The 11,187-nt window shown below is 45.8% G+C and overlaps 1 protein-coding gene across 1 annotated transcript in view; it reads left to right on the forward strand.

Annotated features, from left to right (window-relative positions):
* Positions 1-10,820, forward strand: part of LOC121534859 (progressive ankylosis protein homolog B) — a gene marked incomplete at its 5' end in the record, with an annotated part of 33,299 nt that extends 22,479 nt beyond the window's left edge. The window contains 4 exons of the mRNA XM_045212547.1: positions 6,416-6,545; positions 6,676-6,799; positions 9,211-9,310; positions 10,020-10,820. Coding sequence (XP_045068482.1) covers positions 6,416-6,545; positions 6,676-6,799; positions 9,211-9,310; positions 10,020-10,136 — 471 coding nt within the window. The remainder of the gene's footprint in view (positions 1-6,415; positions 6,546-6,675; positions 6,800-9,210; positions 9,311-10,019) is intronic.
* Between the last annotated feature and the right edge of the window lie 367 nt (positions 10,821-11,187).

Genomic DNA, 11,187 nt, shown 5'->3' on the forward strand with positions numbered 1-11,187 from the left:
GCACCGATTCTCTCTCAACCGGACACGGCCCGTCAGTTCGTCGTTGAAGTGGACCGCGTCTGATGTGGGAGTTGGCGCCATCCTGTCGCGAGCGATGCTCCACGGACAGTAAACTCCATCCCTGCGCCTACTACTCTCGTCGCCTTTCGCCTGCGGAGAGGAATTACGATGTGGGTAACCGGGGAGCTTCTCGCGGTGAAACTTGCCTTGGAGGAGTGGCGTCACTGGTTGGAGGGGCGGAGCAACCGTTTATGGTCTGGACGGACCACAAGAATCTTGCTTACGTGCAATCGGCTAAACGTCTCAACTCCCGTCAGGCCAGGTGGGCGTTGTTTTTCGGACATTCAAGTTTGCCCTGGCGTTCCGACCCGGATCTAAGAACGGCAAGGCGGACGCCTTGTCCCCGGATGTTCTCCAAGACGGAGGAGAGTGGGTCCAAGACCGAGACAATCCTCCCCGGAACTGCGTCGTGGGAGCAGTTATGTGGAAGATTGAGGAGGAGGTGCTGGCGGCCCTTCGGACTCAGCCCGGTCGGTAGCAGTCCACCCGGTCGGTTGTTTGTGCCTGAGTCGGTTCGTCCTGCTGTCCTCAAATGGTCCCACGCCAGCAAGATGGCTTGTCACCCTGGCGTGGCTCGGACTATGGCGTTTCTTCGCAGACGTTTTTGGTGGCCTGCCATGGCCGAGGATACTCGGGGTTTTGTTGCTGCCTGTCCAGTGTGTGCGCAGAATAAGAGTACCAATCGGCCCAGCTCTGGACTACTTCACCCCCTTCCTATTCCCCGCGCGACCATGGTCGCATCTGGCCCTGGACTCCGTCACGGGGTTGCCCGCTTCTGAGGGAACACGGTCGTTCTGACTATCGTGGACAGATTCAGCAAGTTCGCCCACTTTGTGCCAATTGCCAAGCTTCCCTCTGCCTCGGAGGCGTCCGAGATCCTGGTTAGGGAGGGTTTCAGGGTCCACGGTTTGCCCAGTGATATCGTTTCCGACCGTGGCCCTCAGTTTACCTCTGCTGTCTGGAAGTCCTTCTGTTTGGCCATTGGAGCTACGGTCAGTCTCACATCTGGTTTTCACCCCCAATCCAATGGTCAGGCGGAGAGAGCCAACCAGAAGATGGAATCAACGCTACGCTGTCTGGTCTCTTCCAACCCCACCTCCTGGGTCTCTCAGTTGCCTTGGGTTGAGTATGCCCACAATACTCTTCCCTACATCTGCCACTGGGATGTCTCCCCTTCCAGTGCCTGTATGGCTACCAACCTCCCTGTTTCCTTCTCAGGAGAAGGAGCTCTCAGTGCCTTCTGTTCAGGCCCATATTCGGCGTTGCCACCGGACCTGGCATCGGGCCAGAAAGGCACTCCTTAGAGTTTCGGACCGGTATCAGCTCCAGGCGAATCGTCGCCGGATTCCCGCTCCCACCTATACCATCGGAGATAGGGTTTGGTTGGCCACACGGGATCTTCCGTTACGGACTGAGTCTAGGAAGTTGTTACCGAAGTTCATTGGTCCGTTTGTGGTGGAGAAGGTGATCAATCCAGTGGCAGTTCGACTCAAACTACCGAGGACGCTCAGAGTCCATCCCACCTTTCATGTCTCCTGCCTCAAGCCTGTCTTCCTCAGTCCTCTGTTGCCTCCTCCGCCTCCTCCTCCTCCTCCTCGGATGATCGGAGGTGGTCCTGCCTACACGGTGCGTCGCATCATGGATTCCAGACGGCGGGGCCGGGGTTTCCAGTATCTCGTGGACTGGGAGGGTATGGCCCTGAAGAGAGGAGTTGGATTCGCGGCGACAGGTCCTAGACGCAGACCTCATCAGTGACTTCTACCGCCTCCATCCTGGCGCTCCGGGAAGTCCGCCCGGTGGCGTTCGTCGGAGGGGGTACTGTGACGATCCCGGCTGTCTGAGTCGGGTCCTGTCTGGGGACTAGTGTTCCTGCTCGTATTCTCCAGTTTCCCGAGGGTTCGGGAACGCTCCGGGAGCGCTCTGGTTTTCCGCACCTGCATCCCATCAGCAATCTGCACACCTGGTCCTGATATCACCCTTCTTAGGCTCTGGCCCAACATCCAGTTCCTGCCGGATCGTTAGCCATGAACAGTATGTTGTCAGCGTATCAGTCTCTGAGCCAGTATTGTTAGTTTTGTTGTTTTGCACCTTTTTTGACTTGCTGTGTACTGACCTCCCGTTTTGTTCTGTCTGCAGTCTCTCACCGGAACCTTCACCCAACCTCTGCCTATGGTCGGCGCGGCCGGACACCCCAACACCCACCCACCCCCTCTCTTCGTTTTTTTTCCTTCTCTGGACTCATTTATAAAAAATCACTCTTCTCTCACTTGCGTGTCCGCTTTGGTTCTGGCTTTGGTGACCGGGCTATGAAAGTGACTATGCATAGATAATAAACAGAGAGGAGCAGCAGCTTAAAAGAGGGGGGTCTTATGGCTTGGGGGTAGAAGCTGTTAAGAAGCCTTTTGGACCTAGACTTAGCGTTCCGGTACCGCTTGCTGTGCGGTAGCAGAGAGAACAGTCTTTGACTACGGTGGATGGAGTCTTTGACAATTTTTAGGGCCTTGCTCTGACAAAGCCTGGTATAGAGGTCCTGGATGGCAGGAAGCTTGGCCCCAGTCATGTACTGGGCCGTACGCCCTACACTCTGTAGTGCCTTGCGGTCGGAGGCCGAGCAGTTGCCATACCAGGCAGTGATGCAACCAGGCAGGATGCTCTCGATGGTGCAGCTGTAAAACATTTTGAGGATCTGAGGACCCATGCCAAATCTGTTCAGTCTCCTGACGGGGAATAGGCTTTGTCGTGCCCTCTTCACAACCGTCTTGGTGTGTTTGGACCATGATAGTTTGTTGGTGATGTGGACACCAAGGAACTTGAAGCGCTCAACCTGCTCCACTACAGCCCTGTCGATGAGAATGGGGGCGTGCTCAGTCTTCTTTTTCCTGTAGTCCACAATCATCTCCTTCGTCTTGATCACGTTGGGGGAGAGGTTGTTATCCTGGCACCACATGGCCAGGTCTCTGACCTCCTCCCTATAGGCTGTCTCATTGTTGTCGGTGATCAGGCCTACTACTGTTGTGTCGTCTGCAAACTTAATGATGGTGTTAGAGTCGTGCCTGGCAATGCAGTCATGGGTGAACAGGGAGTACAGGAGGGGACTGAGCACGCGCCCCTGAGGAGTCCCCATGTTGAGGATCAGCGTGGCAGATGTGTTGTTACCTACCCTTACCACCTGGGGGCGGCCCGTCAGGAAGTCCAGAATCCAGTTGCAGAGGGAGGTGTTTAGTCCCAGGGTCCTTAGCTTAGTGATGAGCTTTGAGGGCACTATGGTGTTGAACGCTGAGCTGTAGTCAATGAATAGTATTCTCACGTAGGTGTTCCTTTTGTCCAGGTGGGAAAGGGCAGTGTGGAGTGCAATAGAGATTGCATAATCTGTGGATCTGTTGGGGCGGTATGAAAATTGGAGTGGGTCTAGGGTTTCTGGGATAATGGTGTTTATGTGATCAGCCTTTCAAAGCACTTCATGGCTACATACGTGAGTGCTACGGGTCGGTAGTCATTTAGGCAGGTTACCTTAGTGTTCTTGGGCACAGGGACTATGGTGGTCTGCTTGAAACATGTAGGTATTACAGACTCAGTCAGGGACAGGTTGAAAATGTCAGTGAAGACACTTGCCAGTTGGTCAGCGGATGCTCGGAGTACACGTCCTGGTAATCCGTCTGGCCCTGCGGCCTTGTGAATGTAGACCTGTTTAAAGGTCTTACTCACATCGGATACGGAGAGCGTGATCACACAGTCGTCCGGAACAGCCGATGCTCTCATACATGCTTCAGTGTTGCTTGCCTTGAAGCGAGCATAGAAGTAATTTCGCTCGTCTGGTAGGCTCGTGTCACTGGGCAGCATGCTTTGCTTCCCATTGTAGTCTGTAATAGTTTGCAAGCCCTGCCACATCCGACGAGCATTGGAGCTGGTGTAGTACAATTAAATCTTAGTCCTGTATTGACGCTTTGCCTGTTTGATGGTTCGTCAGAGGCCATAGTGGGATTTCTTATAAGCGTCCGGGTTAGAGTCCCAATCCTTGAAAGCAGCAGCTCTACCCTTTAGCTCAGTGCGGATGTTTCCTGTAATCCATGGCTTCTGGTTGGGGTATGTACGTACGGTCACTGTGGGGACGACGTCGTCGATGCACTTATTGATGAAGCCAGTGACTGATGTTGTGTAGTCCTCAATGCTATCGGAAGAATCCCGGAACATATTCCAGTCTGTGCTAGCAAAACAGTCCTGTAGCTCAGCATCTGTGTCATCTGACCACTTCCTTATTAACCGAGTCACTGGGGCCTCCTGCTTTAGTGTTTGCTTATAAGCAGCAATCAGGAGGATATAATTATGGTTAGATTTGCCAAATGGAGGGCGAGGGAGAGCTTTGTGCACAGACTAAAGGTGGTCTAGAGTTTTTTTTTCCTCTGGTTGCACATTTAACATGCTGGTAGAAATTAGGTAGAACGAATGTAAGTTTCCCTGCATAAAAAAGTCCCTGGCCACTAGGAGCGCTGCCTCTGGATGAGCGTTTTCCTGTTTGCTTATGGCCTTATACAGCTAATTGGATGCAGTCTTATTGCCAGCATTGGTTTGTAGTGGTAAATAGAGAGCTACGAAAAATATAGATGAAAACTCTCTTGGTAAATAGTGTGGTATACAGCTTATCATGAGATACTCTACCTCAGGCGAGCAAATCCTTGAGCTGTTGTTTACAAATATACACAGACCGCCACCCCTTGTCTTACTGGAGGCAGCTGTTCTATCTTGCCGATGCAGGATATCCGTGATCGTAGTTAGTCTATTTTGTTATCCTATGATTGTACGTTGGCTAATAGGACTGATGGTAGAGGCAGATTACCCACTCGCCGTCTGATCCTTACAAGGCACCCCGACATACGTCCCCGATATCTCCGTCTCTTTCTCATGCGAATGACGGGGATTTGGGCCTTGTCGGATGTCTGAAGAAAATCCTTTGCGTCCGACTCGTTAAAGAAGAAGTCTTCGTCCAGTACAAGGTCAGTAATCTCTGTCCTGATATCCAGAAGCTCTTTTCGGTCGTAAGAGACGGTGGCAGAAACCTTATGTACAAAAAAGTTACAAATAACACGAAAAAACACACACAATAGCACAATTGGTTAGGTGTCCGTAAAACGGCAGCCATCTCCTCCGGCGGCATTCTTTACACTCAACACATTTGGCACAACGGTTGTGATACAATGGAGAGGCACTAGCATTTTGGAGGCGCCACAAACTTTTTGTGTAAATTTTTTATGCAGATAAACTCTCACTAAAAATATCTGTTAATGGGGATCCATAATAAATACAAATACAAATGTGTGTCTAACTACCTCCGGAGTTGGGCAGGATGATCTAATCACAATGTGTATTTTGATTGTCTACACCTTTCAAAAAATGTGGCCACAATCAGAATGTGGACAAGATCAGGACAAAGGACGCAAGTTAGAACCAAGTATAAAGAGGACTTTTGGAAACAAAGTGTGGTCAGTGATGAACTGCTGGCTCCATATTAGACTTTGCCCCGTTTAGGTGTTGTGGTCTAAGTAATGGAGGGCTGTCTTTCCAGATCAGTTTTTACCACACTCATTCACTGTGGTCAAGGTAATGACATGGTGCCTCGACAAACCTTTGCCCTAGATAAGGTATGTGCACGATGCTAGGATTCTAAGGTGCTAGGATTCTAGCCCTACCTAAGGTTGGGCTCCTGAATTTAGTTTGTTTGAATCTACAATCTACAAGAAAAACTGACAGAAGTGCACATTTTAATTGGAAAATACAGGAAGAGAGAATGTTTTAGACAAATGTAAATCCTTTTCAATTGAATGGTTTGGGGTTAGTTTTGATATTTTCACCTATTGCTTCCTGATTGGGTCTCATGTGGACATACACTGCATTCGGAAAGTATTCAGACCCCTTCCCTTTTTCCACATTTTGTTACATTACAGCCTTATCCTAAAATGGATAAAATTACTTTTTCATTTGCAAAAATTTATAAAAACCTGTTTTTACTTTGTCATTATGGGGCATTGTGTGTAGATTGATGAGGGGGGAAAACAATTTAATCCATTTTAAAATAAGGCTGTAACGTAACAAAATGTGGAAAAAGTTAAGGGGTCTGAATACTTTCCGAATGCACTGTACAAATGCAACAGAGGTCCATTCATGTGTCGCTAGCGCTCACTCTCTGGCGCGCTATTTAATCTGGGGAGCACGTTGCCCTCCCCAAATCCTAACCTTACCTTCACAATGAAACCATGGAACTGACCATTGATCTGCGTTTAGGCCAGGGTAATTTAACCCTAATCCTAACTCCCTGGGGCTTCAGACAGTGTTAACCCTGTGTTTGGTTTTGGTTGTCCAGCTATGCTTTTTGGTGTTCTGGACGCCTCACATCTCGGAGAGGATCCTAGTAGACATCATTGGTGTGGACAACGCCTTCGCAGAGCTCTGCGTCCCTCCACTGCTAATCTTCTCCTTCTTCCCTGTTCCAGGTAAGATCCAAGTAGGGAATCAGTGAAAATTGAATGTTTGAATTTAGCACAGCAGGGAAACGTCCTGCTTACAGATGTAAAAAAAAAAAAAAAACTCATTTATAAGTGACAATTTATTTTACCATGACAGTGACCATCCGGGCTCACCTGACGGGCTGGCTCATGACTTTGAAGAAGACCTTCGTCCTTGCTCCCAGCTCTGTCCTGCGCATCATCGTACTGATCACCAGTCTCATTGTACTCCCTTACATGGGGTAAGTCAAGTGCACACTTCTGCTTTCACGGGTCTCACAAGTATTCACTTCACTACTCGCCAATCTCTTGAGCATGGAGCTAGTGTCATTAGAATGACTGTGCACATAGCACTGAGATGTGAAAACCTCAACGCTGTGAGTGTGCACTCAATATCTCCGAACAAGTGTTCCAATTTATCATTCACTAGGCTCAAAATTGCCCACTTCACCTCTTATCACTTTTATCTTATTCCCACGCATGGGCTAAGTGTTCACTTCGTTACTCACTAGTTTCAAATCTGTCAATTTTACCACCACTCATGGATTTAGTGTGCAATGTACCCCTCAGTCCTATTGTTTTCTTTTAGTGGGAGAAGTGTTCACTACTCACTAATCTAAAAAATGTAAACTTTTTGGGCCAGTTTATCGGACACAGATTAAGCCTAGTCCAGGAGTGAAACATTTTTCGATGGAGATTCTGCCATTGAGCTTGGTTTTTATGGTCCTTTTTTGTGGTTATTTGTGACTCAGTTGGTAGAGCATGGTGCTTGCAACGCCACGATCGTGGATTTGCTTCCCACTGGGGTCACCCATATAAAATGTGTACGCACGCATGACTGTAAATCGCTTTGGTTAAAGTGTCTGCTGAATGACATACATTTGTGGCCTAATATATTGCCACCCTTGCACTTTTCTTAAAAATTCACAATTTCTTCTAAGTTAAGTTGAAATTGAAAATAACTTTTAGTCTCCACACCTTGTTATTGGATTTTCAACATTGCAGAACCAATTTTATTTTCCAGCTTCCCCGCCTTCAATCCTCACCTTAATAACAATTAGGGAAAATGCTAAACCGACCCAAGATCAGTGTTTAGGGGCGACTTCACCCTACACCAGGGCTCTCCAACCCCGTTCCTGGAGAGCTATTGTCCTGTAGGTTTTCGTTCCAACCCTAATCTAGCTCACCTGATTCTAATAATTAGCTGTTGATAAGCTGAACCAGGTTAGTTACAACTGGGGTTGAAGCGAAAACCTACAGGAGGGTAGATCTCCAGGTACATGGTTGGAGAGCCCTGACCTACACCAATCGGAGGCACCATTGCAATCATTGGCGCCACCTCCTGGATGTGAAGTGTTTTTGTGCAGACACGTGGAAAGGTTGTGGGAAAATGCATTGTACATCTGTGTGTGAACTGAGCACTAGTTTGAAAAGTCACAAATCTACTTTTGGTCACGCTTCAGTTGCTCTTCAGTGGACCTTGGACATTCCTCTCATAACTTTGTGAAACAGTGGGACTACGTCCCAAATGGCACAGTAATCCTTACATAGAGTACTAGTTTTGACCAGGGCCCATAGAGCTCTGGTCAAAACTAGGTCACTATATAGGAAATATGGTGCAATTTGGGACACAGTGTGGGTCAGTATGAAATAATTCCTGCATTGAAAGTGACCATGAATTAAATATACTGTATTTCTTCCACAAAATAGTTAACTTTGCTTACATGAGGTTATCTGACGGTCTTTACCGGGATGCATCATTCAAGCATTTGGTTTATTTTCAGTAAAACATATAGTAATAATATAGTAATACACAAGAAGTGCGAAATAGCCTCATGCTGGCTAATTGAAGGTGTATGAAAAGAGTGAGTGTGGCGGCAGGTAGCTTAGTGGTTAAGAGCGTTGTGCCAGTAACCGAAAGGTCGCTGGTTCTAATCCCCAAGCCGACTAGGTGAAAAATCTGCCGATGTGCCCTTGAGCAAGGCACTTAACCCTAATTGCTCCTGTAAGTCGCTCTGGATAAGAGCGTCTGCTAAATGACTAAAATGTAAATGTAAATGAGATGACGTAGATGCACCAAGTTAACAGTAGTAGTGGGTCAATTTTCACAATAACCAGGAGTGTTGAAGCGCGAGGCTAAACCTGTCCTCTGTTTTGGTTCTGTAGCTACCACGTTGTAGCAGCATGAAGAGTACACGTGCACATGCGCAGATACTCTGTGTGACTGTGAGTCTTGCATCACGCTCATCTCAATATCTGTGGTGCTGCTCATGGCAACGTCATCTCGCTGAGTCTACCATTTAAATGATAGAGTCAATCTCATTGTGACTCGCCAGATTCAGAAGCTTGAAAACCCCATGGAAAAAGCTTGAAAATCCCATTGAAAACCCCATTCATTTTTATTTATTTTTTACTGAAACTGAACATAATTCATGATCGTTTTTATTTTAGTTAGTTTTGGAATCAAAGATAATCGTTTCAGTATAGTTTTAGTTTTTCAAACAGGTTTGTTAATTATTTTATTTCTGTTTACTAAATAGTTTTTTCACGATTAGTTTTAGTTTCAGTTTTAGTATACTATAATAACCTTGGTGTGGGCACGTGCCTGCGTGCGCACATGTCCTTGGTTTACATTGTAAGTTGTGTATTTCAGGGTGCATGGAGCCAGTCTGGGAGTTGGGTCTCTCCTTGCCGGATTCCTTGGAGAGTCGACAATGGTGGCAATAGCTGCCTGCTATGTCTATCGAAAACAGGTAAGGTAAACAGCATAAACCGCATGGCAATCTGGGGCCTAATTTATAACACATTCGTAAGCACATATTTGATAGTAAATTGTGTGTACAACGATATCCACAACAACAATCTGATTGATAAAAATATGCCATTTATATAGATTGTGCATGAAAATGTGGGATTTATAAATGAAACATGCTTATTTGTGACTAACACTTTATGGGTGTAGATGATACTTAAACCACATTTTCACATATTTTAAGAAATTATTGTATGCAGAAATCTACTATATAAACGTAAGAACATTTTAGAAATGAGCCCCTGATCTGCTAATGTTGCACCATGAAGGAATATAGGTATGCCATAAACTTACCAGCAAATGGCTACTTTTGTGATTCAGTTGCAGTAAACCGTAGGAACCCAACCTGATTCAGGACTCCACATAGACACTAAATGAAGATGTTTCATAACAATAATAAAGATATTTGTGTATTAGTCATCAAACTTGGAAAAGGCAATAGCATGGGAAATATCTGTTATACTATATGTGGCTTGACTGCAATAAGTCAAGTTATTGTTACAATTATCCAGTTGCAAACCCTCCTAAGAGAACCAAGTAAGAAAGAAAGTCATCATTATCAGCTATCACATAAAAGAAAGGTTAAATAAAAAATCTAAAATATATTTCTGGCACTCATAGGTGATAAAACACATTTTTCCTCCATGTAGAAAAAAAAGGAAGACACGGAAGTTGAAGAGGCTGGGGAAAGGGAAGAAGACTCTGCCCCAATGAATGATGTGCAGCCCCGGAGACAAATGGACGATATCGTGGAGGAAGATGAGTGAGCCAAGGACGCTGAAGGAACGTTGAAGGACATGCTGGGGGATAGCACAAGGGAGTTCCCTTCTTTTACTGGGACAGTTTTTCAATCGCTTTTGGCAGCCTGTTGATGCCCCCCTTTTAACCGTACACGGTTTATGAGGATTGGAGAGTACCCAAACAACAATCTGATTGCTACCAAGCCAGTGAAGCATGGTAAAGATGCTAACTTGTACCAAAGCAAATGTTGCGCATTTAACTCCATATCTTCGCCAAACTTTTCTGTGCTGCCGTCCTCTACTTTTATGAGCTATTATGAGGAAACTTTTTACTGTACTGTATAACTTCAACCGCTTGGAAAACATATATTTTGTTTTACTTTGAATGTACAAGATAAAAAATGTATAAGAATTAATGATGCTGAGGTAGGTCCTTGTGTTGTGACCTTTTAACTTGATTTAAATTGGCTGTACACCAGTTGGGGAATAGTTTATGGTTCCCAATAATAAACAATAAAATGAGAATTATGATATATTAACCACAGATTTCTATCAAAGTTGAGAATGAAAAAGGGAGATTTAAGTGGTTTCCTGGTGTGCGTGCGAGTGATGGTTTGGTGCCGTTATAAAACATTTATATTATAATGTTGTCGATGTAAGAAAACATGGTCAATTTCTGTATAAGTGATGTTAACTGAAATGGCAGGTTGGGGGGGGTTGACTGGCCAACACTTATTTCTTGTTTTTCTATCAACTCTGTTGTAGTATTCTTATTTAATTTCTATCTCAGGATGTAACTCCATGACACATACCGTATGGTGGTGTCCAGTTGTTGATTCCTCCCCCCCACACCCATTCTGCATTATGAACTCTCTCCATTGCCGATTATGCACAAGTATTTAAAGGTGTCTGAAGCTTCTGTAAGTTTTCTATATAATGTAGTGGAAAGTCTTGCCAGGCTCATTGGGCCTTTTGTATTTCAAATATGACTGCTAAAGCCCTGTCCAGTATAAAAAGAGCAAATATATGACCTCTCTTGTTATTGTCTATCAACACAAAGGGACAGCTCTATTCTACA

This window comes from Coregonus clupeaformis, unplaced genomic scaffold (genome assembly GCF_020615455.1).
Source record: "Coregonus clupeaformis isolate EN_2021a unplaced genomic scaffold, ASM2061545v1 scaf0021, whole genome shotgun sequence".
NCBI lineage: Eukaryota > Metazoa > Chordata > Actinopteri > Salmoniformes > Salmonidae > Coregonus > Coregonus clupeaformis.